At 45.9% G+C, this 27,034-nt stretch overlaps 1 protein-coding gene across 2 annotated transcripts in view; it reads left to right on the top strand.

The window, feature by feature from the left end:
* Window positions 1-27,034, top strand: part of ctnna2 (catenin (cadherin-associated protein), alpha 2) — a 1,308,817-nt gene that overhangs the window by 962,613 nt on the left and 319,170 nt on the right. For both annotated transcript variants that reach the window (XM_080195424.1, XM_080195512.1), the window contains one exon: window positions 16,587-16,679. In XM_080195424.1, the coding sequence (XP_080051550.1) occupies window positions 16,587-16,679 (93 nt within the window). The remainder of the gene's footprint in view (window positions 1-16,586; window positions 16,680-27,034) is intronic.

Here is a 27,034-nt window from a genome sequence, read left to right as displayed (position 1 = left end):
ATCCAACTTCCTAGATTACCCACAATCCCATACATCTGCATTTTCTGCAGAAGCCTACCATGGTGAACCTTATCGAACGCCTTACTAAAATCCATATATACCACGTCAACTGCCTTGCCCCCATCCACCTCTTTGGTCACCTTCTCAAAAAACTCAATAAGGTTAGTAAGGCACGACCTACCCGCTACAAAACCATGCTGACTATTTCTAATCAATTCATTACACTCCAAATAACTATAAATCCTATCCCTAATAATTTTTTCTAAAACCTTTCCCACAACAGAAGTAAGACTCACCGGTCTATAATTCCCGGCAAAGTCTCTGTTCCCCTTCTTAAACAATGGGACAACATTCGCTATCCTCCAATCCTCCGGGACTACACCAGAGACCAATGACGACCTGAAGATCAGAGCCAGAGGCTCTGCAATTACCTCTCTAGCCTCCCAGAGAATCCTAGGGTAGATCCCATCCGGACCAGGGGACTTATCTATTTTCAGCCCCTCAAGAATTTCCAGCACATCCCCCTTATCAATCTCATGAGAGGGCCTTATTTGTGCCATGAGATCATTGCCTCAGATCTTCCTGGGCCCCCACCAGCGACATAATTAGGTTCATGTCCTATTTACATGAATCTAAATAATTTAAATATAATTAAATTGCTTTACACTGTAAAGTCCAGCTCCATGGAATGCCCCCCCTGCAGTGAGATGTCACACCTGCGCGATTCACCACTGGTTTTCGAACACGAAAACCGGGTGCGATGACCGCGCCGGGGTATGGAGATGCCTGGAGGCCCAGGGTTGAGGGTAAGGCTAGACATTGCAGCCGGCACACTAGCAATGCCAGGTAGCACTGTATTGGGCACGGCCAGGGGCGTTATCCTCGTCCATTGGGAAGGGGGGGGTGTTCCTTTATGTGTGATGGATGAGGGAGGGGTTCATGCTGAGGACAGTAAGGGGGGGGTGATTAAAGGGGGGAGAGTGCCCCTGGATACTTCCTTGGTGGTTGGGGGTTGGGGGGGGGGGTGGCGCGGTGTTCACCTCAATAGCTTGTGTTGGGAGGCGGTGCTGCCGTCCATGGCCATGAGGTGTGGGAGGTAATCTATTATTTCCACAGATTGGGCATCTTTTAAAAATGATGCTCTGTGCACTGTGGAGCCTGCCTTACCAGCTCTACCCAACCATACCACACCTTACCCCACCAGAGTGCTGGTGCAAACCAGGACCCTGATTTTTGTTTGTGAAAGAGTGTCAGGAGATCTGGTGAGTAAATCTGGGTATTTGGAGGGGAACATGGTCACTTTCAGTCACAACCTGACACGTGGCCATTCTTCTCCACCCCACCTTCTTAAAATGACTTTGCAGTTTGCAATCATTCTTTCCTTCATCTTTGAATTCTTTTAAATGCTGATGGAAAATCCTCCCATTAGAACCTTAACGGTTCCGATGATCAAGCTTGATTTGACATTTAGTTTTGTGCAATTATACATGTTGATGCAAATGCATCTACCCAGCTGAATGTCGCGGCAGTGAAAGGAGCTGGACTGTATTTTGCATCACAGGATTTGCCGAGGAAAAATATTAGCTGTACAAGCCCTTAAATTAAATGACAAGTCACTGCAGTGTGAATGAGATGACATGCCAACTAAGAAATGTAGTGTGCAGAGAATTTGCAAGCCTTTAACATGTGATATATTATTCAGCAATGACAGGCTTTGCAGGGAGTTGAAGAGAAGCAGAATTGCTTCGTTATGTAGACCTTGATGAATTATGCGGACTTGATGCTGTGCCAGGAAAGAAATGAGAAAGCTAAAAATTCACTTCAGCGGTAGCAGATATGATTCGATCATGTTGAGTCTGAGTCTCAACATTGTTCAGAGCGCTGCTGAAAATTTCCACCCCGCACGGTGAAAGTGTGTCAAGAGCTTTGTCTCGTCGAATGTCATTTGTCAAAGATTGGCGGAGGTGTGTTAGCTTTAATTTTGGATTTTCAAAACTCATTTGAAAAGATGTCACACGAGAGGTTAGCTCACAAAAGTAGGACTGCTGGGATTGAGCATCATATGGGTAAAAATTGGTTACTGAACAAAGAAAGGTCAGAGTCGTAATAAATAATACATTTTTCAGCTGGCAGGCTGGAAGGTTCGATGCTTGAGCCTGAGCTCTTTACCATTTATATTCGAGATGGGCAACTTAGGCTGTTGAGTGGCCCTCCTTCGTCTCAGTGGACTGTAAGACTGAATTCAGGCTCATTCACTAATCATGACCCCATGAATAAGATTAAATACATTAAATCATAGAACCCTACAGTGCAGAAAGAGGCCCTCGAGTCTGCACCGAACACAATCCCAGCCAAGCCCTACCTCCATATCCATTTTTATTTTACCCACTAATCCCCCTAACCTACACATCTCAGGCCACTAAGGGGCAATTTTTTAGGATGGCCAATCAACCTAACCCGCACGTCTTTGGACTGTGGAACAAAACTGGAGGAAACCCACACAGACACGAGGAGAATGTGCAAACGCCACACAGATAGTAACCCAGGCCGGGAATCGAACCCAGGCCCCTGGAGCTGTGAAGCAGCAGTGCTAATCACTGTGCTACCGTGCCGCCCTAGTGCACGTCAAATATTTCATAACAAGTTATAGAAAATACTTAATCATTCATATATATTAAGAGAACATCCACCTCAAACGGTAAAGATAAAATGGATATTTATAGTTTGGGCACAGAGGAGGCGCAAAGCTCTCACAGTCAATGTTGTGTGCAGTAAGCATGCACCTCATAACAATAAATAAAAGATAAAAGCAAATTACTGCGGATGCTGGAATCTGAAACCAAAAGAGAAAACGCTGGAAAATCTCAGCAGGTCTGGCAGCATCTGTAAGGAGAGAAAAGAGCTGACATTTTAAGTCCAGAAGACGCTTTGTCAAAGCTAAAAAACATAGAAAGTGGGAGATATTTATACTGCGGGGAATGAAAGATGAGTCATAGCCATAGAAACCAGGCAAAAGACAGCTAATAACTGCCCACAGAGAGAATAAAAGGTGTGAATGACCAAACGGCAGAGAAGCTGTGCCAGATGAAGATGTTCAGCGAGTTTGGTGGGGGGACAGAGGGAGAATGTGGAAAAGGATAAATGGGGAGAGAAAAGGTAAGGGAAGGGGGATGGAGTAGGGAGAATGGAAGGGTGAGGAAGAGAAGAAAAATGAAGAAAGACAATAAAAAAAAGTAGAGAACAGTAAAAAAAATTAAATAAAACAGATTGAAAACAAAGGGAGCCGAGGTGAGGTAGAGCAAATCATCTGAAGTTGTTGAATTCGATGTTGAGATCAGAAGGCTGTAAGATACCTGGTCAGAAGATGAGATGCCGTTCCTCCAGTTTGCGTTGAGCTTCATTGGAACATTGCAGCAAGCCAAGGACAGACATGTGGGCATGGGAGCAGGATCATGTGTTAAAATGGCAAGCAACCAGAAGGTCAGCGTCCTGATTGCACACAGACCGAAGGTGCTCAGTAAAGCAATCACCCAGTCTATGCTTGATCTCTCCGCTATCGAGGAGACCGCATTGGGAGCAGCGAATGCAATACACCAAATTGAAAGAGGTGCAAGTGGAATGCTGCTTAACCTGGCATGAAGGTTTTGGACTTTGGATGGCGAGCATAGATGAGGTAAAGGGACAGGTGATACACCTTCTGCGATTGCATGGGAAGGTGCCATAAATGAAGGGAGAGGAGTTGGGAACAGTGGAGGAGTGGACTAGACTATTCCGGAGGGAACGGTCTTTGCAGAATGTTAACATGGGGACTGGAGGGAAGATGTGTTTGGGGGTGGCATCACGCTGGAGTTAGCGAAAATGGCGGAGGATTATGCTTTGAATGCGGAGGCTGGCGGGGTGGAATGTGAGAACAAGGCTTTATCCTTGTGTTGTGAGGGAGGCGAGGGGATGAGAGCTGTGGCACGGGAGATGGACCGCACGCTGTTGAGGGCCCTGCCAACAACTGTAGATGGGAATCCACGGTTGAGGAAAATGCATGCACCTCACTCACTTCATTTAAGTCATACTGGTTGGAAAAAGGAAACCACAAACAAAAATGTGTTTTTTTTGGAAAAAAATCAGCAGAATGTCACAATCCTGCATGTGGACAATGGTCAACAAAATGTCTCATGCTCAGAACCCAGATAAGCCACACGTGGCCCCCAGGCTGCAGGATTACTGCCTCTGCTCTCTGTATTAATGACTTAGATGAGGGACTGAATGTAACATAACCAAATTTGTTGAAGATATAAGATTGGGTGGAAAAGTAATTGGATGCAAAGAGGCTCAGACAAGTTGAGATAGTTTGGGTGAGTGAGCAAGAACATGGTGAATGGAATACAATGTGGTGAAGTTATCTCATTTTCATGGAACAATTTTAAAAAGTAGAATAATTTTTGGATGGGGAGAGAATTGCAAATGTTGGTATTCAGAGACACCTGAGAGTTTAATTGTACACATATCAAGAAAGTTAACACACAGGTACAGCAAACAATTAGGAAGGCAAATAGTATGTTACTTTTCACATGAAAGGAATTGAATATAGGGATAAATATATCTCACTATAATTATACAAGGCAAACTGTGTACAGTTAAAAGCAAAATACTGCGGATGCTGGAATCTGAAACAAAAGCAGAAAATGCTGGAAAATCTCAGCAGGTCTGGCAACATCTGTGGAGAGAGAATACAGCCAATGTTTCAAGTCTGGACGACCCTTCATCAGAGCTAAGAACAAAGGAAATCAGAAAAGATTTATACCATGACAGTGGATAGGACAAGGGGAATGTAAATGGTTATGAAGAAGGCTGAATGAGCTGCTAAAAGTGTCCATTTTCCATTTACACTCCCTTTGCCCTAATACAGCAACAACTCCTCCTCCCCCCAGCCCCACCCTCATAGCATAAATCTTTCCTGATTTTCTTTGCTCTTCGCTCTGACAAAGGGTCATCCAAACTCCAAACTTTGGTTCTCTCCACAGATGCTGTCAGACCTGCTGAGATTTTCTGGCATTTTCTGTTTTTGATACAGTGTGCAGTTCTGATTCCTTCCAAATGGAAAGAAATACTTCCCCGAGAGGGGAATGCAACCAAGGTTCATTGGATTGCATCCAGGGATGAGGGAATTATCCTCTGAAAAGAAGTTGAGTAAATCAGGGCTATGTTCTTTGTCAAGTAGAAGAATGAGAGGTGATCTAATCGAAACAAATAAAATTTTGACAGGGTTTGATGGAGTAGTTGCTGAGGAAATGTGTCCCTTGGCTTGGTACTCTGGAACACAAGAGTCATATTGTGAGAATAAGTGATCAGCCATTTAGGACTGAGATGGGGAAGAATTTTTTCATGTGACAGACTCCTGCTGTTACATTTTTTCTTTGCCTCCAAGGAATTCAGAGGAGATGTCAGGGGGTGCATGGAATCGGCTGCTGGCAGTGGTGGTGGAGGCGGATTCGATAGAGTCATTTAAGAGACTTTTGGATAAGTACATGGGACTTAGTAAGATAGAGGGTTATAGGTAAACCTAGTAGGTAGGGACATGTTCGGCAACTTGTGGGCTGAAGGGCCTGTTTGTGCTGTAGTTTTTCTATGTTCTATGAATTCCCCAGCTACATTGTCTGGCTTACATTGAAAACATACACCCATTCATATGGGAAGGTAGTGAATAAATTCCAGCCCATGTTTTATCAAGGTTTATGCAACTTTCTCACGTGGTAGCCAAATTGTAATGGATGGTGTGTGAGTTTTCTTATCTCTAGAACAAAAGAGTGTGAGAACCTAAGAGATGGAAGCAGGAGTAGGCTACTTGGCTCTTCGAGTCTGTTCTGCCATTCAGTATGAGTATGGCTGATTTTCCAACCTCCCTTCCCTTCTCTGGCATTCCAGTCTGTAAGCATAGAACAGTGAAGCAAACAATAGCACCACTGTACTGTTGTGTCAAGGAAATTCTAGGATCCATAGCCTTGTAAGAGAAAAGAAAAAGATACAAAGAAACATTCAAGTAGGTCAGGGCATAAAAAAATTAATGAGAAATTAATTTACTGTTTTATCCAGTGTCAAAGAGTGGCACAGTTGTTAGCATTGCTGCCTCACAGCGCCAGGGACCGGGTTCAATTCTGGCTTTGGGTGACTGTCTGTGTAGAGCTTGCACGTTCTCCCCGTGTCGGCGTGCATTTCCCCCGGGTGCTCCTGTTTCCTCCAAAGATGTGCAGTTTAGGTGGATTAGCCATGGAAAAAATGTATGGGGTTATGGGGATAGGGCCAGGGTAAGATGCCTTTTGGGGAGTCAGTGCAGATTTGATGGGCCAAGTAACAGATACACTGTTGATATTCTATGGTTCTAATTCCTTTAGTATCCGAAGATATATCAAACTCTTTTTAAGTATCTCCAACAAATGGGCATCTGCAACCCTTGCGGGTAGAGGTTTTGAAAAATCCATGAGAGTGCCACTGGGGTGGGACGGTGATACAGTGGTTAGCACTGCCGCCTCACAGCACCAAGGACCCGGGTTTGATTCCGGTTTGGGCTTTCTCCGGATGGTCCGGTTTTCTCCCACAGTCCGAAAGACTTGCTGGTTAGGTGCATTGGCCATGCTGAACTTTCCCTCATTGTACCTGAACAGGCGCCAGAGTGTGGTGACTCAGGACTTTCACAGTTACTTCATTGCAGTGTTAATGTAAGCCTGCTTGACACTAATAAATAAACTTTAAAACTTTAAAGAAATTTCTCATTTTGGTCCTAAATGGTGATACTATTGGCGGATGGCAGGTCAACCCTGGAAGTCTCATGCCCAACTTTCAACTTGTGATAATTGTACCTGCAAATTGTATCAGGGGGAGAGAGGGTGCCGTTGTCAATGGGGTGCAAGAGACATCAACGCCCCCTAGACTGGCTAACTCTAAGGGTCAGGAACAAGAGGGGGCTGCTGAGAGGAGGAAGGAGGGTGGGGACCGGAGGAACGAGGGTGGGGACTGGATGCCTCAGCCTCTCAATCTGCATAACAGGTTTGAGGTTCTTGCTTCTAGTCTGGACGAGAATGAGGGAGGTGAGGTTGGTGAGCAAACTGCACACAGTACAGTGATGCAGACGCAGGATATAGGCAAAGAGAAGGGGAAAAGGAACGTAGTCGTAATTGGGGATAGTGGGGTTAAGGGTATTGACACTGTCCTGTGTCACAATGACAAAGTGCACAGAAGGGTGTGTTGTCTGCCTGGTGCTTGGGTCCAGGATGTCACATCTGGGCTGCAGAGGAATCTGGAGTGGGAGGGTGAGAATCCGGTGGTTGTGGTACACGTGGGTGCCGACGACGTAGGCAAAATGCAAACTGAGGATCTGGGGAGGGAGTATGAAAAGCTGGGAATGGAATTAAAAAGTAGAACCGACAAGGTGGTTATCTCTGGATTACTACCTGAACCGTGTGCAGACGGGCGTAGGGTTGATAAGATTAAGGAAGTGAATGGGTGGCTCAGGGATTGGTGTGGGAGGAATGGGTTTGAATTTATGGGGCATTGGCATCAGTATTGGGGTAGGTGGGACCTGTTCGGGTGGGATGGGGTTGGTCTGAACCATGCTGGGACCAGAGTGCTGGCGATTCGTGTAAATAGGACTGTAGGTAGGGCTTTAAACTAATTGGGGGGGGGAGGGTGCGAGGGTAGGTGACATTACGGGGTCTAAAGTTAAGGAGAGGGTACAGGTAAGGGAAGAGGCCGAGGATGTCCCAATAATAAAGGGAGTTGGGGGTGTGAGTATGGTTGGTGGCGTTCTGGCAAATAGGGTCCAGGTGAAGGCTGGGATGAAGGCACGAAGCATTCGGAATAAAGTGGATGAGCTGGTGGCGCAGATCAGCGCAAATGGATATGATCTGGTGGCCATTACAGAGACGTGGCTGCAAGGTGACAGGGACTGGGAGCTGAATGTCCAGGGGTATCAAGTGTTCAGGAAGGATAGGCGGGAGGAAAAAGGGGGAGGCGTAGCTCTGCTGATTAAGGATAGCATCAGGGTGGTAGCAAGGGATGATATTGGAGCCAAGGAGCAGAACGTGGAATCGTTGTGGGTGGAGATTAGGAACAGCAAAGGGAGGAAGACGCTGGTGAGTGTCGTCTGTAGGCCCCCGAATAATGATCTGGAGGTGGGGCGGGCTGTTAACGCGCAAATAAGTGCGGCATGCAGGAATGGGACGGCGATAATTATGAGGGATTTCAATCTACATATTGATTGGTCGACCCATGTTGGACGCGATGGGCTCGAGGAGGAGTTCTTGGAATGCTGCCGGGATAGTTTCCTTGAACAGTGTGTGTTGGAGCCGACGAGGGAGCGAGCTATCTTGGATCTGGTGTTATGTAACGAGGCGGGTAGAATTAGGGACCTTGTGGTGAAGGATCCTCTTGGGGAGAGTGATCATTGTATGGTGGAGTTCTGGTGCAGATGGAGGAGGAGAAAGTGGGTTCCCGGACACGCGTCCTTTGTTTGAACAGAGGGGAGTACGGTAGGATGAGAGAAGAATTGGCGAATGTTGACTGGGGGAGCGCGTTGGAAGGTAGGTCTGCTGAGGAGCAGTGGAGGATCTTTAAGGAGATCTTTCTTGGTGCTCAGCAGAAATTTATTCCGATGGTTAAAAAGGACCGTAGGAGGAGAGGTAATAAGCCGTGGATAACGAAGGAGATGAAGGAAAGTGTTAAATTCAAAGCGGAGGCGTTTAGAGTAGCTAAGAGTAGTGGGCGAGAAGAGGATTGGGAGAGGTTTAAATGTCAACAAAGATTGACAAAGAAGTTAGAACATAGAACACTACAGCACAAACAGGCCCTTCGGCCCACGAGTTGTGCCGATCACATCACAAGTTGATAAAGAAGGGTAGGAGAAACTATGAAGCTGGGCTAGCGCTTAATATAAAAAAAGATAGCAAGAGTTTTTATAAATATATAAAAAGGAAGAGGCTGGCTAGGGTGAACGTTGGACCCTTAGAGGATGAGAGGGGGGACTTAGTGGTAGGGGATGGGGAAATGGCTGAGGCCAGGGATACGAGGCCAGGCAGTTAGGTGGATTGAAAACTGGTTGGGAAATAGAAGACAGAGGGTAGTTGTGGAGGGTACCTTGTCGGGCTGGAGGCCAGTGACCAGTGGTGTGCCGCAGGGCTCGGTACTGGGACCTCTCCTCTTTGTAGTCTACATAAATGACTTAGAAGAGGGAGTAGGTGGTGTGATCAGCAAGTTTGCTGATGACACCAAGATGGCAGGGTTGGCGGGTACAGAACTGGATTGTCAGGTGATACAACAGGATATAGATAGGTTGGTGCAGTGGGCAGATAGGTGGCAGATGGCATTTAATCCTGACAAATGCGAGGTGATGCATTTTGGAAGGAATAATGCAGAGAGGAGTTATGTGATAAAAGGTAGGCCGATTAGGAGTATAGATGTACAGAGAGACCTGGGAGTGCAGGTCCACAAATCCATGAAGGTTGTGTCACAAGTGGAGAACGTTGTTAGGAAGGCTTATGGGATGTTAGCCTTTATAGGAAGGGGCTTAGAGTATAAAAGCTGCCGTCTAATGCTTCAGTTATACAGAACGTTGGTTAGACCGCATTTGGAGTACTGCGTCCAGTTCTGGTCACCTTATTACCGGAAGGACGTGGAGTCTCTGGAAAGGGTGCAGAGGAGGTTTACCAGGATGTTGCCTGGCATGGGGGGACTGGGTTACGAGGAGAGACTGAAGAGACTGGGGCTATTCTCCTTGGAAAGAAGGAGATTGAGAGGGGACATGATAGAGGTATATAAGATACTGAAGGGAATAGATAGAGTTAATAGTGAGAGACTGCTCCCTAGACTGGGTACGAACACAAGAGGTCATCAATTAAGGGTGAGGGGGGGGAGGTATAATTTGGAGGTAAGAGGAAGGTTCTTTACACAGAGAGTTGTGGGGGTCTGGAATGCGCTACCGAGTAGGGTGGTGGAGGCAGGCACGTTGGACTCGTTTAAGATGCAGTTAGATAGGCATATGAGTGAAACGGGAATGGAGGGATATGGTAGGGGCTATTAAATAGGGTAAACCTCGGGAGACACCGGAAGGGCAGGCTGTATAACTAATATGTTTTGTCTTTATTCCACAGGTGGAGGTCCACCTCGTGTCAAGCGAGGGGCATGCACACGGCGGGTTGTGCGTGGGCTGCTCTTGGAAGTCCAGGAGTGGCCTAGTACTTCATGTCGGTGTGTGTGCTTGATCCTGGACCGATAGACGGGCTCCACAACAGCTCAGTGACTAGCACTGCTAGCTGTGCAGATACATGGATTTGGGCCTGTGTCTGTGGGAGTTTGCGCATTCTCCCTGTGGTTGCGTGGGTTTCCTCCGGGCGCTCCGGTTTCCTCCCACACCCCAAAGATGTGCTCTTAGGCTAATTGGTTTCCACCAAATTGACACTATTTCTTCCCTGAATCTGACTGAGTAGGGTCCCATTCGTAGACATGCAGGGTAGGATAGGTGTAGGGCGATGCGGCGGCGCGGGCTCGTTGGGCCGAAGGGCCTGTTTCCCGTGCTGGGTTGTTCTTTGTTCTTTGTTCTAGGCCTTGAATAACTTTTTTTTGTTTCGGTCTTCACGGAGGAGGACGTGAATAATTTGCCAGGTGTTAGTGATGGAAAGATGGTAAGTCCTGGCTGATCTGTCGTGGCTCAGTTCCACTTTCCCGCCCTCTCCCCGCACTTATGCAAGGATATTTTGGCCTTGGAGGGAGTGCAGAGGAAGTTTACTAGGCTGATGCCGGAGTTGAGGTGGTTGTGCTATGAGGAGAGGCTGAATAAACTACGCTTGTACTTGTTAGAGTTTAGAAGAATGAGGGGAGATCTCATTGAGACATTTTAGATGATGAATGGGATGGATAGGATAGAGGTGGAGAGACTCTTCCCGCTCAGAAAGGACAGTGGGACTAGGGGGCATAGCCTCAAGATAAGGGGGGGGGTGGTTTAGAAAGATGGTAGGACTGGAGGGTCTCAATGACATTATCGTTACTAGAGAGGCGGTGCTCGACAGACTGGAGGGACTGATTGTGGACAAGTCCCCAGGACTGGATGGAATGCATCCAAGGGTCTGAAAGAAATGGTAGAGGCGTTTAGAGTAGTGGGCGGTTTAGAACGGAGTTGAGGAGGAACTTCTTCACTCAAAGGGTGGTGAATCTCTGGAATTCTCTGCCCGTTGAAGTGATGGAGGCTGCTTCGCTAAGTATTTTTAAGACGTGGGTTGATGGGTTTTTGATAAGCAAGGGGATTAAGGGTTATGGGGAGAGGGCGGGAAAGTGGAACTGAGCCACGACAGATCAGCCATGATCTTATTGAATGGCGGGGCAGGCTCGAAGGGCTAGATGGCCTACTCCTGCTCCTATTTCTTATGTCCTAATGTTCTTATGTTCAAACTGGAACAGTAGCAGCTACAGCAACTAATTGGTTCAACCAAAATAGCGTAAGGGATCTTACAATACATTGGTCAAGATTTGGAATTGTTTGACTGTGCACACTCAAGGGAGATTGATTAATTTATTCATGAGAAGATCATGGGATCACTGGCAGGATCCATCCCTAATTGCCCTACAACTGAGTTACCATTTCCGGGGGAATTAAGAGTCAACCACATTTTTCGACAATCACCAGGCAGTAGTGTTCCCTTTCAAGCAGTCAAGGGCATTCAGCCTCTGATATTCGGGTAAGCATTCTCCAAGGCGGCCTTCAAGACACACAACAATACAGAATTGCCGAGCAGAAGCTGAAAGCCAAGTTCCTCACACATGAGGATGGCCTCAAACGGGATCTTGGGTTCATGTTGCACTATCTGTAATACCCTTAACTTGCCTGGGCTTGCTCAGTTTCACTAACTGTCCTGGCTGGAGACTATTCACACCTCTTTAACCTGTGTTTGACCCTCACTCCGCTCATATTGTCTGCACCTGTAAAGACTTGATTACCTGCAAAGACTCGCATTCCAACCATTATCTTGTAATTGAGTTTGTGTCTATATATGCCCTGTCTGTGAAACGAATCCTGCACTCACCTGATGAAGGGGCAGTGCTCTAAAAGCTCATGCTACCAAATAAATCTGTTGGACTTTAACCTGGTGTTGTGAGACTACTTACATTGCTGTGGAATCATCTGGAGGCACATGTAGGCCAAACCAATAAAGATGGCAGATTTCCTTCCCTAAAGGGTATTAATGAACCAAATGGGTTTTTATGACAATGGTTTCATGGTCATCACTACACTTTTAACTCCAGACTTTTATTGAATTCAAATTTCATCTGCTGTGGTGGGATTTGAACCTGGATGCCCTGGGACTCCAGTGGCAATGCCACTATGTCATTGCTTCCCCACTAGTCTGTCTGCCGCTGCATACAGTCCCTTGAGTGGTGTCATGAGCTGACCTATGGAAGGAAACCACAGGTGAAAAAAAAGGACAACATAAAGATTTGCATTCATGTTAAGTCTTTCATGATTTAAAGTCCCAAAGCAATGCCATGTTAAAATACAGTCACTATTACTGTGTGCAGAATTATGTCATTCACTCCATACAGCACATTCCTGAGGGTAACCCTTTGTCATTCCTTGGAAAAACATTAGTGAGACATATAACTCCTCAATTCCTGGCCCTGCCCCAAAAATGTATCTAACAATGTTCAGACACCGGTTGGGAAGCGAACTTCCCCACTGTTTTGCTACCAGTGCTGTTTCCCTGATCAGCTGCCACATCAACAAGGCACCAGGACAAAAGGAGCGACAAAAACGTGTAAGGCAGCCAGTTGGCACATTGCCTCCACCGGCACTTCAGTCTGTGAGCATCAAAGTGTGAAGCGAGCAGCAGAACCACCGTGCTGTTCTATCAAGCAGATTCTAGAAGCCAGTGCCTTGTGAGAGAATTAACAAAAGAATGCACAGAGAAAGCCTCAAACAGGCCACTGGTTCAAAACAATGTCTCAGAAATTAATCACGCTTTATTTTTGAAAAGGGAGATTGTTTACCTCAAGGTGAGGAATGTTTCTTGGCCAAGGGGAGGGAAATCGTGAAACATGGAGTCACGGAGCGATTTAAATGAGCACCAACATTCCCAGCTGTCCTGGCCGATGTGATATTTCTCGTGTAGGATTCTGTTTGAGGTTCTTTCAGTGTTGCAGTTGGGGGGGAAAAGAAGTTACAAGCTGCGAACAGCGAACAGATGATTTTGTGTGCTTTCAGTTCCAAATGAGCGTTCCGCAGCTTTTGGGGAGGGTTTTAAAGTTGATACTCATGAAACGAACCTGTCTCCCAGGCAGCTCAGTACCTGCTACATTACCTGGGACTTTATTCAGGTGGAATAACTTGCTTGTTCCTTAGCTGTGTAATAGAATTGCAGCAGGCCAGAAGCTGAGGGGGATTCTTTTTTCCAATATATCCACCAACACCACACCACTTCCCCTCACTTTGTACTTTTGAAAAATATATTTTATAAATACTTTTGATCATTAAAATCATTCTATTGAAGCTCGTATGGTATCGATATATCAGGCCAGCAGCACTTTTCTTCCTTCTCCCCTCCCCCACCCTAAAAAAAAGTCATCTGCTGAGAAAGGACTCTTTATAACCGCAAGATAAAAATCAAATTATTGAAAACATTTTGAAAGCCAATTTATTCATTATATGATGAGATGGTCAAATCTAACAAAATCTAAACTTGATCAGCTCATGCTAATTCCCTGAAAAAAAACTCTCATTTAATGTTTGCTCCCTGCTTTTATTTTTATCCTTTCATAAGATACAGGAGTGAGGGCAAGATCAGTGTTTGTTGCCCATCCCTAAGTGCCCTTGAACTGAGTGACATTGCTCGGCAATTTCAGAGGACAGTTAAGAGTGAAACACATTGCTGTGGATCTGGAGTCACATGTAAGCTAGATGATGTAAGGGTGGCAGATTTTCTTCCCTAAAGGGCAATTGTCTTAAGACAATCAATGATACTTCATGACCAGCATCGCTAAGTTTAAATTAATTTAAATTCTACCAACAGCTACAGTGGGACTTGAACCCCCTATTCCCAGATCATTAGCCTAGGTTTAGGATTACTAGTCCAGTGACTTTACCACTATGCCATGGCTTCCCCAAGAGGTTTGGTGCCCTCTTCAAATGTTGCATCCTACTCCTCATCCATTCCCACCTTGCCTGCTTCCATTCCCAACCCTCTCCATCATAACAGAAATTCTCATCCATCTTTTTTAACTACCTCCAGGCACAATATCTCCAATGTTCTCCTGGGGAATCTCTTTAGCTTTTCACAGTGCAAACTTCTGGCTCCAACATCTTGCTGCTATACTATTCTTCTCCTGCTTAACCATAAGTTACAAAGGCATGAATCCCTGCTGATAGAATTTGTCTGTTTCATTCCCTTTTTTTTGCTCCATCTCTCTTCCCCATCTAAAAATCTTCTCTCCCATTTTACTCTTGGTTATCTCCCCAAGCTCATCCTGGATGGCTGTATTCTCTTTGCCGCTTTTCTGAAGTACCTTGGCATTACTGATCGATCAAGGCTGCTAAATAAACATTGCTGATGCCAATGGGGATTCCCAGTGGTATAAGGCTCCACAGGTACTGGTGTTGCTCTGATAGCTCACTTGGCAGCATGGTAGCACAGTGGTTAGCACTGCTGCCTCACAGTGCTAGGGACCTGGGTTCGATTCCTGGCTCGGGTCACTGTCCGCGTGGAGTCTCCAGGCTCTCTTCATGTCTACGTGGGTTTCCTCTGGCTACTCTGGTTTCCTCCCACAGTCTGAAAGACATGCTGGTTTGGTGCATTGGCCATGTTGAATTCTCCCTCAGTGTATCCAAACAGATGCTGGAGTATGGTGACTAGGGGAGTTTCACTGTAACTTGATTGCAGTGTTAACGTAAGCCTATTTGTGACACTAATAAATAAATTTTAACTTCATGTGTGAGTCTTGACCTTTGAGCCCAGACCTTTACTTCCCTGTGTGAACTCAGCAGAGTGGGCAGCAGCAGGAGGCAGTCAGAGTGACTGCCAAACCACTAAAATTCCACCACTGGGGATGAGAAGGAGTGGTACTCAGTGGGTAAGTTGGGTGAGATGGTGTGGGTGTTGGCCAATATTACCTTGTGGGAACCAGAGAAGCCTTCCAAGTCTTTCTGGTCTACGTGGGAACCTAGTTAGACGATAACAAATTTACACTTGCCTCTATCCTTGGGTCCTGTTTCCAACAGATTTGGCCTGGTGGGGATAAGCCAGCATTGCTCGCCTCAGAATAAAATGGCACATTGGGCCCTGATTACATCATTTTAAAAGAACTCTGCTTCATTTTAATTCCTCCAGACCACCCAGATTTGCTTTCCGCAAAGAGGGACTGATTTCAAAACAGGACCTCAATCTCTGCAGAATATTTGGAAGAAGGAAAGGATGTTTCTTCAGAAGGAACTCTTCAAAATGCAGCAAATGAAACAACAACAAAACTTGCTCCAATTTATGAATCAAAGAAAGGGTTTAATAAAGAAACATCATTACTCCAAACTTAGGGCCTCGCCCTGGGCCACTCCAAGCTTCCCACAATTTTGCATAGTTCTTTATTTATAGTGAATCAGTTGGTCAGCTGACTATTACATCACTCTGTGATTGGTTCCATGTTTTATCGGGTCAGCTGACCCTTCCATCTTGTTTCCATTAGTCACATTACATCCAATACAAATTTATCATTGGTTACATTCTTACAAAGGATGGCATCATCCTCGCCTCATCCAATTGTCAGAGAAATTTCCCAAAGAGGATATTGGACAGCGACCTGGAATGAAAATACTGGCAAACTTCTCGCCCTTGTAAACAAAGGATGAGGCCAAGTCTGCTGACCAAACTGAAGCTCCAGCTGAGAACAGCTTATGCAAAGGACCAGAGATCAAATCTTTTAGATCTATTTGGCTCTGCACATCTTTGCATGATGCATTTAACTCAGTTAGCCATAAGGGTGGCACGGTGGCACAGTGGTTAGCAGTGCCAGGGACCCAGGTTCGATTCCCGGCTTGGGTCAGGGTGGAGTTTGCACATTCTCCCCATATCTGCGTGTGTTTCCTCTGGGTGCTCTGGCTTCCTCCCACAATCCAAAGATGTGTCGATTAGGTAGATTGGCCGCGCTAAATTGCCCCTTCGTGTCAAGGGAATGAGCTAGGGTAAATGCATGGGGTTATGTGTACAGGGCCTGGGTAGGATTGTGGTCAGTGCAGACTCAATGGGCTGAATGGCCTCCTTCTGCTCTACAGGGATTCTATGAAGATATGTTTGCATTCCTTCAAGAATGCTGAAAGCAAACCAATATCAATGAGAACATAAGCCAATGAAACCAATATCAATGAGCAAGGCGATTTGTACTTTTTAAGCAACCGTCTTCCAAACACTGAGTTGTTTATGGCTCGGATGCAATTGAGGCCCAGAACTGTTCATTTATAATGTGGATAATGGTCCTTTAGACTTGCACTTGATTTCCCCACAGATGATGAACATTAGGAGAGTGTCAAATTTTGTAATGCACTTTCTCATTTGCTATCTAAATTACAGGTTGCAAACCTGGCGTGCTCCATTTCGAATAACGAGGAAGGCGTGAAGTTGGTTCGCATGGCGGCAACACAGATCGATAGCCTCTGCCCACAGGTAAGAAAGGATGATGCTGCAAACAGTGCATTGGCTGCTCCACGATCACAGATGCAAGACATCTCAAACAAAAAGCTATCAGTATGAAAATTATAGGAGTGGATAGATAATACCGTTCCGATTATCTTTCACAGCCTGAATGACAGCAGGTGTCTTCAAACCAAATCGTGCGATTTGGAAACAAATGAACAAAAGCTATTTTTCCTTTAGCAGTCAATGCTGCTGTTTGCAAAATAAAAAAAAAACACATCTTCCACTGCCTTAAAACAAGGCTGGAGACGTAAATGCAAACAAAAAAAAAGCTGAGAATATCCTAACAACATGTGCATAAAAAGCAGGGCCCGCGGAAAATAACCTATTAGGGCTGCTGTTCCATTCTGGATAACCAAAGGCGATCCAAGTGTGAATTTAATCCAAGCTTGGAATTCTGAATGTGCCGTTTTCAATTCCCATTCATAATTCTTGATCCAAGCGTAAAATCATCCCCGGCAGCTGATTTTAGTGCCAATCACACCAAACATAATGAAGCAGCTGTCAGCTTTCTGTGAGAGGCAGAAGTGCATTTCTCTTCAGTCCCGCCGCTTCTGCATGTTTGTGCTCTCAGTAATTTATGTTGTTTTTTTTATTGTCTATATCCTGGAATATGCACAGTGGTTAGCATTGCTGCTTCACAGCGCCAGGGACTTGTGTTTGATTCCCGGCTTGGGTCACCGTCTGTGCAGAGTCCGCATGGTTCTCCCTGTTTCTGGGTGGGTTTCCTTCGGGTGCTCTGGTTTCCTCCCACAGTCTGAAAGACGTGCCAATTAGGTGCATTGGCCGTGCTAAATTCTCCCTCAGTGTACCCGAACAGGTACCAGAGTGTGGCAACCAAGGAATTTTCACAGTGCAGTATTAATATAAGCCTACTTGTGACACAAGTAAATAGACTAGAATACTGGGATTTTGGAAATGCATGGCATGAGATGCTGGATGCATCTCGGCAGCTCTGGCAGTATCTGTGGAGACAGAGAGATAGTTAACGTTTCAGGTTTGTGATGTGTAGCAGAGCTGGAAGATGTTAGAGATGTAACACTTTACGAACAAGTTCAGATTTGGGATAAAGGAGGGAAAAACAAAGGAGAAGGCCTACAACACGCCAAAAACTTGCCTCGATGAGTGGCAGCTCATCGGAGTTGAGGAGGAACTTCTTCACTCAAAGGGTGGTGAATCTCTGGAATTCTCTGCCCGTTGAAGTGGTGGAGGCTGCCTCGCTAAATATATTTAAGATGCGGGTTGATGGGTTTTTGATAGGCAAGGGAATTAAGGGTTATGGGGAGAGGGCGGGAATGTGGAACTGAGACACGACAGATTAGCCATGATCTTATTGAATGGGGGGACAGGCTCGAGGGGCTAGATGGCCTACTCCTGCTCCTATTTCTTATGATCTTATGTAGCTCCAACACTGAAGAACTCGATACCATCCAGAACAAAACAGCCCACTTGATTGTCACGCCATCTACAAATGTTCACTTTCTCCACCACCAATGAACAGTGGTGGCAGTATGTACCATCTACAAAATGTAGTGCAGGACCACACCCTGGTTATGTGGCAACTTCCAAAGCCACGACCACTACCTCTAGAAAGACAAGGGCAACAGACACATGGGAACACTACCCACTGGGAGTTCCCCTCCAAGCCATTCTCCACCCTGACTTGGAAATTTATCGCTGTTCCTTCACTATTGCTGGTCAAAATCCTGGAACTCCCTCCCTAATATCATCATGAGTGTACCACGGGAAGTCCATGGACTTCAGCGGTTCAAGAAGGCAGCTCAAGATCACTTCTCAAGAGCATTTAGAGATGGGCAATAATCGCTGGCTTAACTAAAAATGCCCATATTCTGTAAATTAATTTTAAACAAACCACCACATGCAGTCAGCACTTATTGCAAGATATTCTGCAGCCAACTCTACAACACAAAAGTCAGTTTTTGTTCATTCACAGGATGTGGACGTTGCTGGCAAGGCTGGTATATTTTGCCCATTGTCCTTTGAGAAGATGGTGATGAGCTGCTGTTGTGTGTATGGTGAAGGTACTCCCAGATGGCCATAAGGGCGGGGGGGGGGGGGGGGGCGGGGGGGTGGGGAGGGGGGCGGGGGGGGGAGAGGAGTACTAGGATTTTGAGCCAGCGACGGTGGCCCAGAACATTCAGTTGGCGTCAGTGCCACAAGTATTGTCACTGCCCACGAAGATTTCTGCAACCCAACCATATTGTGAATTTTCAGCCAGGACTTCTGATCCTGGCTGCAGCAGCCATGGGTCAGCCCAGCACTCCTCATGGAAGATCAGCCCGCGCGGGACAAACAGACGAAGAGCAGACATTCTTGCTGCTTGTATCACAGCTTGGTGTGGCTCCTGCTGTATCCAAGACTGCAAGAAACTACCAAGGGTCATGAACAGAGCCCAGTCCATCACGCAAACCAGCCTCTTACCCATTGACTCTGTCTACACTTGCTGCTGCCTCGAAAAAGCAGCCAGCATAATTAAAGAACCCACACACCCCGGACGTTCTCTCTTCCACCTTTTTCCGTTGGGAAAAAGATACAAAAGTCTGAGGTCACATACCAACCGATTCAAGAACAGCTCCTTTCCTGCTGCTGTCAGACTCTTGAATGGACCTACCTCGCACTAAGTTGAGCTTTCTCTACATCCTAGCTATGACTGTAACACTACATTCTGCACTCTCTCATTTCCTTCTCTATGAACTGTATACTTTGCCTGTATAGTGCACAATACTTTCACTTTATAGCAATACATGTGACAATAATAAATCTAATCAAGTCAAAGACATGTCTCCATTTTCATGACATTAGCAGTAATATTCAGAGAAGTTTCTTAAGTTCTATAGTCCTTCAGAGGATTAGTCAGTGGATGAGTATTTGATTGAGTAAGAGGAAAAGTGAGAGGGTGAGTGACTGGACAGTAGGTTGGTGAGCAATTTGTGGTGGCGGTGGAAGATAGTGTTGGATTATGTTGAGGGGGCGCTGGAAGAGAGAATCAGGTCAGATGGATGTTGGGTCAGGTTGAGAGGGGTGATGGTGGTTGGGAGCGGGAGTTGCATCGGATCAAGAGGATTGGAGTCAGTCAACCAAGAGGGTTGAGGGAGCTGGTTGAGGTGCTCAATTAGCTTACACGGACTAATCTCTGAGTTAGAACAAGTATTCATCGGCATAATATTTCCTGGGTAAGCATCTGGGTAAATTCCAAGGTCTCTGTTACTGATATTGGGAGACATTCACAGGAAGTCTCAGGGAAGAGTAATCACCCCATTAGAAGTTTAAACCTTCTGGACATTTTCAATGCATGTGTGCATGCCTGAACCTCTATGGGGTCCTGATGTGCATCTCCCAGATCTTTACAATACGGATAGAAGCAGATTTGGAACCATGAAGGAATGGCAATATTCTTCCAAGTCAAGACTGTGTGTGGCTTGGAGGGAGATTTGCAGCTGTTGCTCTTGTACTTCTGGATGCCAGAGATCATGAGTCTAGAAGGTGCTGATGGAGAAACTTTGGTGAGTTTGCTGCCATACATGTTGTAATTGGTAGATACTGCAGCCACTTTGCACTGCTGGTGGAAGATGTGAATGTTTCTTGGGAGAATGCAAGCGGCCTTACCTGGATGGTGTCAAGCTTCTTGAATGGTGTTGAAACTATACTCATCCAAGTGATGAGTATCCTGCTACCCTCCTGACTTGTGCCTTGTAGGTGATAGACAGACTTTAGGGAGTCAGGGGTTAGTTACTCACCACAGAGTTTCCAAAACCCCAAAAGAGAAAATGTTGGAAAATCTCAGCAGGTCTGGTAACGTCTGTAAGGAGAGAAAAAAGCTGATATTTCAAGTCCAGATGACCCTTTTGTCAAAGTTGAAGTTCTAGGATCTGACTTACTCTATTTATGCAATAATTGTGCGGCTGGTCCATTTAAGTTTCCGATCAATAATACCCACCAGGATGTTAATGGTGATGGATTTAATTATGATAACACAGAGAAAAGAGACAAGCTCTCAAAGCTTTTTGTCTTGCACTCATTGGAACAGTGTATAAGAAATTACCAACAGTAAAGGGGAACAACATTTTTTACCAAATAAGAAGAGAGAGTCAGCTCTGATTTATGGAGGCAATACCATGGAGAATGCAGCATAGAGCAGATCACTGCCCAGCTTTGTTCAGACTTAAACTGGGCAGGTTTCCTCTATAGTGCAATCTCTATGCCAACACTGCCACCAATCAGAATTCACTTGCCAACCAAATGGCTCTCTATTATTATGCAGTATAAATTGTTTCCCTTTACTGTTGGTGACTACTGGTAAGCTGTCCTGATGAGTACAAGATGAAAAGCTTTGATAGCATGTCTCTTTTTTCAGGAACACTCAAATTCACCACTACCAAACAACTATATGGTATCCACCGAATCACGGAATTGTTACGGTGCACAAGGAGGCGATTTGGCCCATCGTGTCCACACCTGCTGTCCAAGAAGGCATCCCTGTACCCCTGAACATTATTTCTATTCAAGTAATCATTAAACCTGCCTTCCACCACATTTTCAGGCAGTGCATTCCAGACCCGAATCATTCATTGTGAGAAATTTTCTCCTCACGTCACACTTGCTTCTTATTCAAACCACTTGTAAAATCTGTGCCCTCTTATTCTTGATCCATTTATGATTGGGAACAGTTTCTCCCTATCTACTCTGTCTAGTTCCATCATGATTTGAAGATCTCTATCAAATGTCCTCTTAGCTTTCTTCTCTGGAAGGAGACAGTCCCAGCCTCTTCAATCTATCCTCATAACCAAAGTTTTTCATCCCTGTTGAATGTCAAGGGGAGAAGGTTAGATTTTCTCTTGTTCAAGATGGTCATTGCTTATCACTTGTGTGACATGAATATTACTTGCTGCTGGTCAGCCTCAGCCTACATGTCCTCCAGGGCATGCTACATGTGGGCTTGGATGCTTCATAATCTGAGTAGTTATAAATAAAACTGAACATAATGCAAGCTACAGCCAACATTCTCACTTTGGCCATATGTTGGAGGGTAGGTCATTGATGAAGCCAGCTGAAGATGGCTGAGTCTAGGACGCTACCCTGAGGAATGATTACAATGATGTCTTGGGCTGTGTTGATTGACCTTCAGTTAGTATGACCAATTTCCTTTGTGCTCGGTATGACTCCAACCAGTGGAGAGTTCTGTCCCTGATTCCTATTGACTTCAATTTTGTTAGGGCCCCTTGCCAATACATTGGGCCAAATGCTGCTTTGGATGTCAAAGACAGTCACTCTCACCTCACTTTGAGTTCAGCTCTTTTGTACGTATTTGGACTCAAGGCTGCAACGAGATCTGAAGCCAAGTGATCTGGCAGAATCCAAACTGCGCATGAGTGAGCCTATTAACTGGTGAGTAATTGCTGTTTCTTTAACTGTCAGCAACACCTTCTCTCACTTTGCTGATTATTGGAAGGAGATGAGTGGAAATTGGCTGGAATGACTATGTCCTGCTTTTTGAGGACAGACCATGCCTGGGCAGCTTTCCACATTCTCGAGTGGATGCATTATTTTATCTGTACTGAATATCTTGGCTGGAGGTGCAGTTAGTGCTGGAGCATAAGCCTTCCACATTACAGCCAAGATGTTGTCAGGAGCCATTGCCTTTGCTGTATTCAACACTTTCAGCTGTTCCTTGATGTCACATCGAGTGTATTGAATTGGCTGAAGACTGCCTTTGGTGACGGTGGGGACCTAAGGCCCCAGTGGGTCATCTGCTTGGCACTTACGGCTGAAGAGCATTGCAGTTGTTTCAGGTTTCTCTTTGCTCTGACTTGCTGGGGTCTGCTTGATCAAGGATGGAGATGTTCACCGAGACAACCGCCGTCGTTAATTGCCCATCAGGATTCACAACTGGATGCAGCAGGATTGCAAAGCTTTGTGCCGAAATATTACCACCATTCACGCCAGTGTGATTTTTCCTATCCCTCTGCAGTGAATGGAGATTTGGCTGGGTGCCAAATTCTCTGATCTTGCTGCAGCAGGAACGTGGCGTGCACGATCGATAAGATGGTGCACTTGACCTTATACTTTGGTATGAGGGATCACCGAACAACAGCGTACAGTTTTCACGGGTTTGAGTGCTGACCTCGGAAAAGATCCTCACATGCCATGAACATATACCCAGTGATGGAGATGTCTGGGATCTTGCATGATAGGTCTGGTTTACCTGAGTATGATGATGTAATGTTAATAGTTCAGCGTGGACAGCTCTCCCAAACTTATAAAGACCCCAAACACATTTGAGGAGAATTATGCAGGGTCGACTGGGCTACTAAAGGTTCATCTTTATAGTCTCTGAATCTGGTGTCTATATCAAGTGCTCTGCCCGGTTTCATTTTCACAAGGAAGTAAAATACTGTGGATGTTGGAAATCTGAAGCTAAAACAGAAAAAGTACTCAGAGGGCATGGCAGTGTCTGTGGAGAGAGAAAAACAGTGAGGGGAATTCAATCAAGGTGACAGAGATCTTGCCTGCCAGAGAGCCACCGAATAAGTAACAAGAAATCCCTATATTGCTCCCATTGCTTTTTAGATTAAGCACAAGGCAACTGTGTCCTCCCCACTCTCCCTACCTCCTCCAAACAGCCCTACCCCCACCTACCCACCCCACCTGTCCCAAACACCCCTAAGGACTCCCACCCCATCCGTTCCTTCTGCTATTGGCTGAATACCAGTAGCAGAGAGATGAGGACCTTAAAGGGGATGCAGTGTGATGGGGCAGCACAGTGGCACAGTGGTCAGCACTGTTGCTTCACAGCACCAGGGACCTTGATTCAATTCCCAGCTTGTCTGTGTGGAATTTGTGCGTTCTCCTGTGCCTACGTGGGTTTCCTCCGGATGCTCCGATTTCATAGAACATAGAACATAGAACACTACAGCACAAACAGGCCCTTCGGCCCACAAGTTGTGCCGATCATATCCATACCTACCAGGCCATAGAACTATCTGTAACTCCCAATCCCATTAGATCCCATGTACTCATCCAGAAGTCTTTTAAAAGACCCCAGCGAGTTCGCCTCTACCACCGCCGACGGCAGCCGATTCCACTCACTCACCACCCTCTGAGTGAAAAACTTACCCCTGACATCTCCTCTGTACTTGCTCCCCAGCACCTTAAACCTGTGTCCTCTCATAGCGACCATTTCAGCCCTGGGAAATAGCCTCCAAGAATCCACCCTATCTATGCCTCTCAACATTTTATAAACCTCTATCAGGTCACCTCTCAACCTTCGTCTCTCCAGGGAGAAGAGTCCCAGCTCCCTCAACCTACCTTCATAAGGCATGCCTCCCAATCCAGGCAACATCCTTGTAAATCTCCTCTGCACCCTCTTAATAGCTTCCACATCCTTCCTGTAGTGAGGTGACCAGAACTGCGCATAGTACTCCCAAGTGGGGTCTGACAAGGGTCTTATAAAGTTGGAGCATTACCTCCTGACTCCTAAACTCAATCCCCCGATTAATGAAGGCCAGTATACCATACGCCTTCTTTTCCTCCCACAGTCCGAGAGATGTGCTGATTATGTGCATTGGCCATGCTAAATTCTCCCTCAATTTCCCCGAACAGGCACAGGAGTGTGGCGACTAGGGGATTTTCACAGTAACTTCATTGCAGTGTTAATGTAAACCTACTTGTGACTAAAAAAAAAACTTAAGAAACTTTAAGTGGGCATTAGTTGCTGACCACAATGTTTACCACCCCGGACTTAATGGGCACAGAGGCAGGAAGGTGTCAGGGTCTCCACTCTGTAACCTCCAACCTGATTAAATACCCCTCCACCTCCAAACCCTCCTCAGGCGAGGGTATCAAATTCCAACTGGTGTCACCTTTTCAGATTGTGACCATTCATCAGAACAAGAGAACAAAGAGAACCATTCACAGAGAACAAAGAATAAAGAACAGGACAGCACAGGAACAGGCCCTTCAGCCCTCCAAGCCTCTGCCAATTATGAAGCAGGCCTAAAGTAAAATCATACGCACTGATGGAGTCCAATTCCTTCCATTCCCATCCTATTCATGTATTTGTCTAAGAACAAAGATCAGTATAGCACAGGAACAGGCCCTCCAGCCCTCCAAGCCTGTGCCGTTCATGCACCCAACTAGACCATTCGTTTGTATCCCTCTATTCCCAGTCTGTTCATGTGGCTTTCTAGATAAGTCTTAAATGATCCCAGCGTGTTCGCCTCAACTGCCTTGCTTGGCAGTGCATTCCAGGCCCCCGCCACCCTCTGTATAAAATACGTCCACCTAACATCTGTGTTGAACCTTGTCCCTTAACCTTGAACTTGTGACCCCCTTGTGTTTGTCATCTCCGACCTGGGAGAAAGCTTCCCACTGTTCACTCTATCTATCCCCTTCACAATTTTATACACCTCTATTAGGTCGCCCCTCATCCTCCGTCTTTCCAGGGAGAACAACCCCAGTTTGCCCAATCTCTCCTCATAGCTAAGATCCTCCATACCAGGCAATATCCTGGGCAACTAGTTGCCCTTAAATGCCACTATTGTACCCGCTCCCACCACCTTCACGGGCAACACATTCCAGACATTCACCGCCCTCTTGTAAAAAAACTTGCCTTGCACATCTCCTCTAAACTTTTCCCCACACACCTTAAATCTACACCCCCTAGTACTTGACTTTTCTACCCTAGGAAACTATCTACTCTGTCCATGCCACTCACCATCTTGTAAACAGAGACTACATACTGGGTTTTTCCAGCAATTTCTCTTCCTTAATTTGTGCTTTACAATGTTTTTCTTTCTCTGCTGCGTGGCAGTTTCGGGGGCAATCAACAACTTCCTTTGGAATTCACCAGAATTACTTTGGGTAATGCTAATAGAAATACCTGAGCAAAACTGTCCAATTAATCTTTATTAACGGTATGCAGATCCAAGTGATCAACCCTCTCATTCTTGCAGAGCTCAATCATTACAGGGCAAGGCTGGATACACTCTCACAGTGAATGGATTACAGAGCAATAATTAATAAATTAGCTGCTTTGTCTGTGCACAATCTCATGATGTGATGTAAAAGTAGTCCTGACCCAAATGCAGTCAACGATGAGATAGACTGGTTACATGTTGACTATTATCCAACCTATGAACAATGCTCTGTCTCTGAGCTTTTTTTATGCAGGGATAGGATATGGATCCCTGCCTTATAAACCTGGACCACGAGAAGGCCTTTTTTGGAATATTGCATACCTACATGATGGATGTTCTCTCCAAATGGGGAGGGAGTCTGCACCTGGATCTGACAGCTCGACACAAACATCAAGTTTATTTATTTCTTAGCGTCACAAATAGGTTTACGTTAATACTGCAATGAAGTTACTGTGAAAATCCCTTAGTCGCCACACTCCGGCACCTGTTCAGGTACACTGAGGGAGAATTTAGTGTGGCTGATATTCCTAAGGGCAGCAGGGTGGCATAGTGGTTAGCACTGTGCCTCACAACACCAGGGACCTTGGTTCAATTCCGGCCTCGGGTGACTGCGTGGAGTTTGCACGTGGTCCCTGTGTCTGTGTGGGTTTCCTCCATGTGCTCCCATTTCCTCTCACAGTAGAAAAGATGTGCGGATTAGGGAGATTGGCCATGATAAATTGCCCTTTAGTGTCAGGGGGATTAGGACTGCAAATATATGGTGTTCCGGGTTGGGACCTGGGTGGGATTATTGTCGGTGCAGGCTTGATGGGCCAAATGGCCTCCTTCTGCTCTGTAGATTCTATGATTTTATAACAGCACATCTTTTGGACTGTGGGAGGAAACAGAGCACCCAGAAGAAAACCACGCATGCATGGGGAGAACATGTAGACTCTGCACAGACAGTGACCCAAGCCGGCAATGAAACCCAGGTCCCTGCATTGCCAGGCAGCAGTGCTAACCATTGTGTAAATCAGTGGGTGGCAGTTGGCACACTTTCCAATTAAAACTGGAGTTAGGAGTGGCTGCCCTCTCTCCCGCCCTGTATGTGTGCTCTATAGAACTCTTTGCTGAGCCCATCAGGAAGAATGGCACAAGAGGAGTGATTGTCCCAGGCAGTGGAGGCACTCAGGTCAAAACCCTCTGTACATGGGCAATGTCACCATCTTTAGCTGAGACCTGCTATTGTTGCACAGACAATTCAACATCTGCGACCTGTTCAAACTGGCCTCGGACGCCAGGGGTAAATTAGTCTTTGAGAACTGGAACTTGACCGACCCTTTGTCTCCTTCACGGTAAGGTCAGGCAGTCTGATGGTGCTAAGGATATGGTTCGGAGGCACCAGTGCAT

This window comes from Carcharhinus amblyrhynchos, chromosome 1, assembly GCF_965287045.1.
Source record: "Carcharhinus amblyrhynchos chromosome 1, sCarAmb.v2.hapA, whole genome shotgun sequence".
NCBI classification, from domain to species: Eukaryota; Metazoa; Chordata; class Chondrichthyes; order Carcharhiniformes; family Carcharhinidae; genus Carcharhinus; species Carcharhinus amblyrhynchos.
Note: the sequence above shows the minus strand (reverse complement) of the source record. Positions and strands in the feature narration are given on the sequence as shown.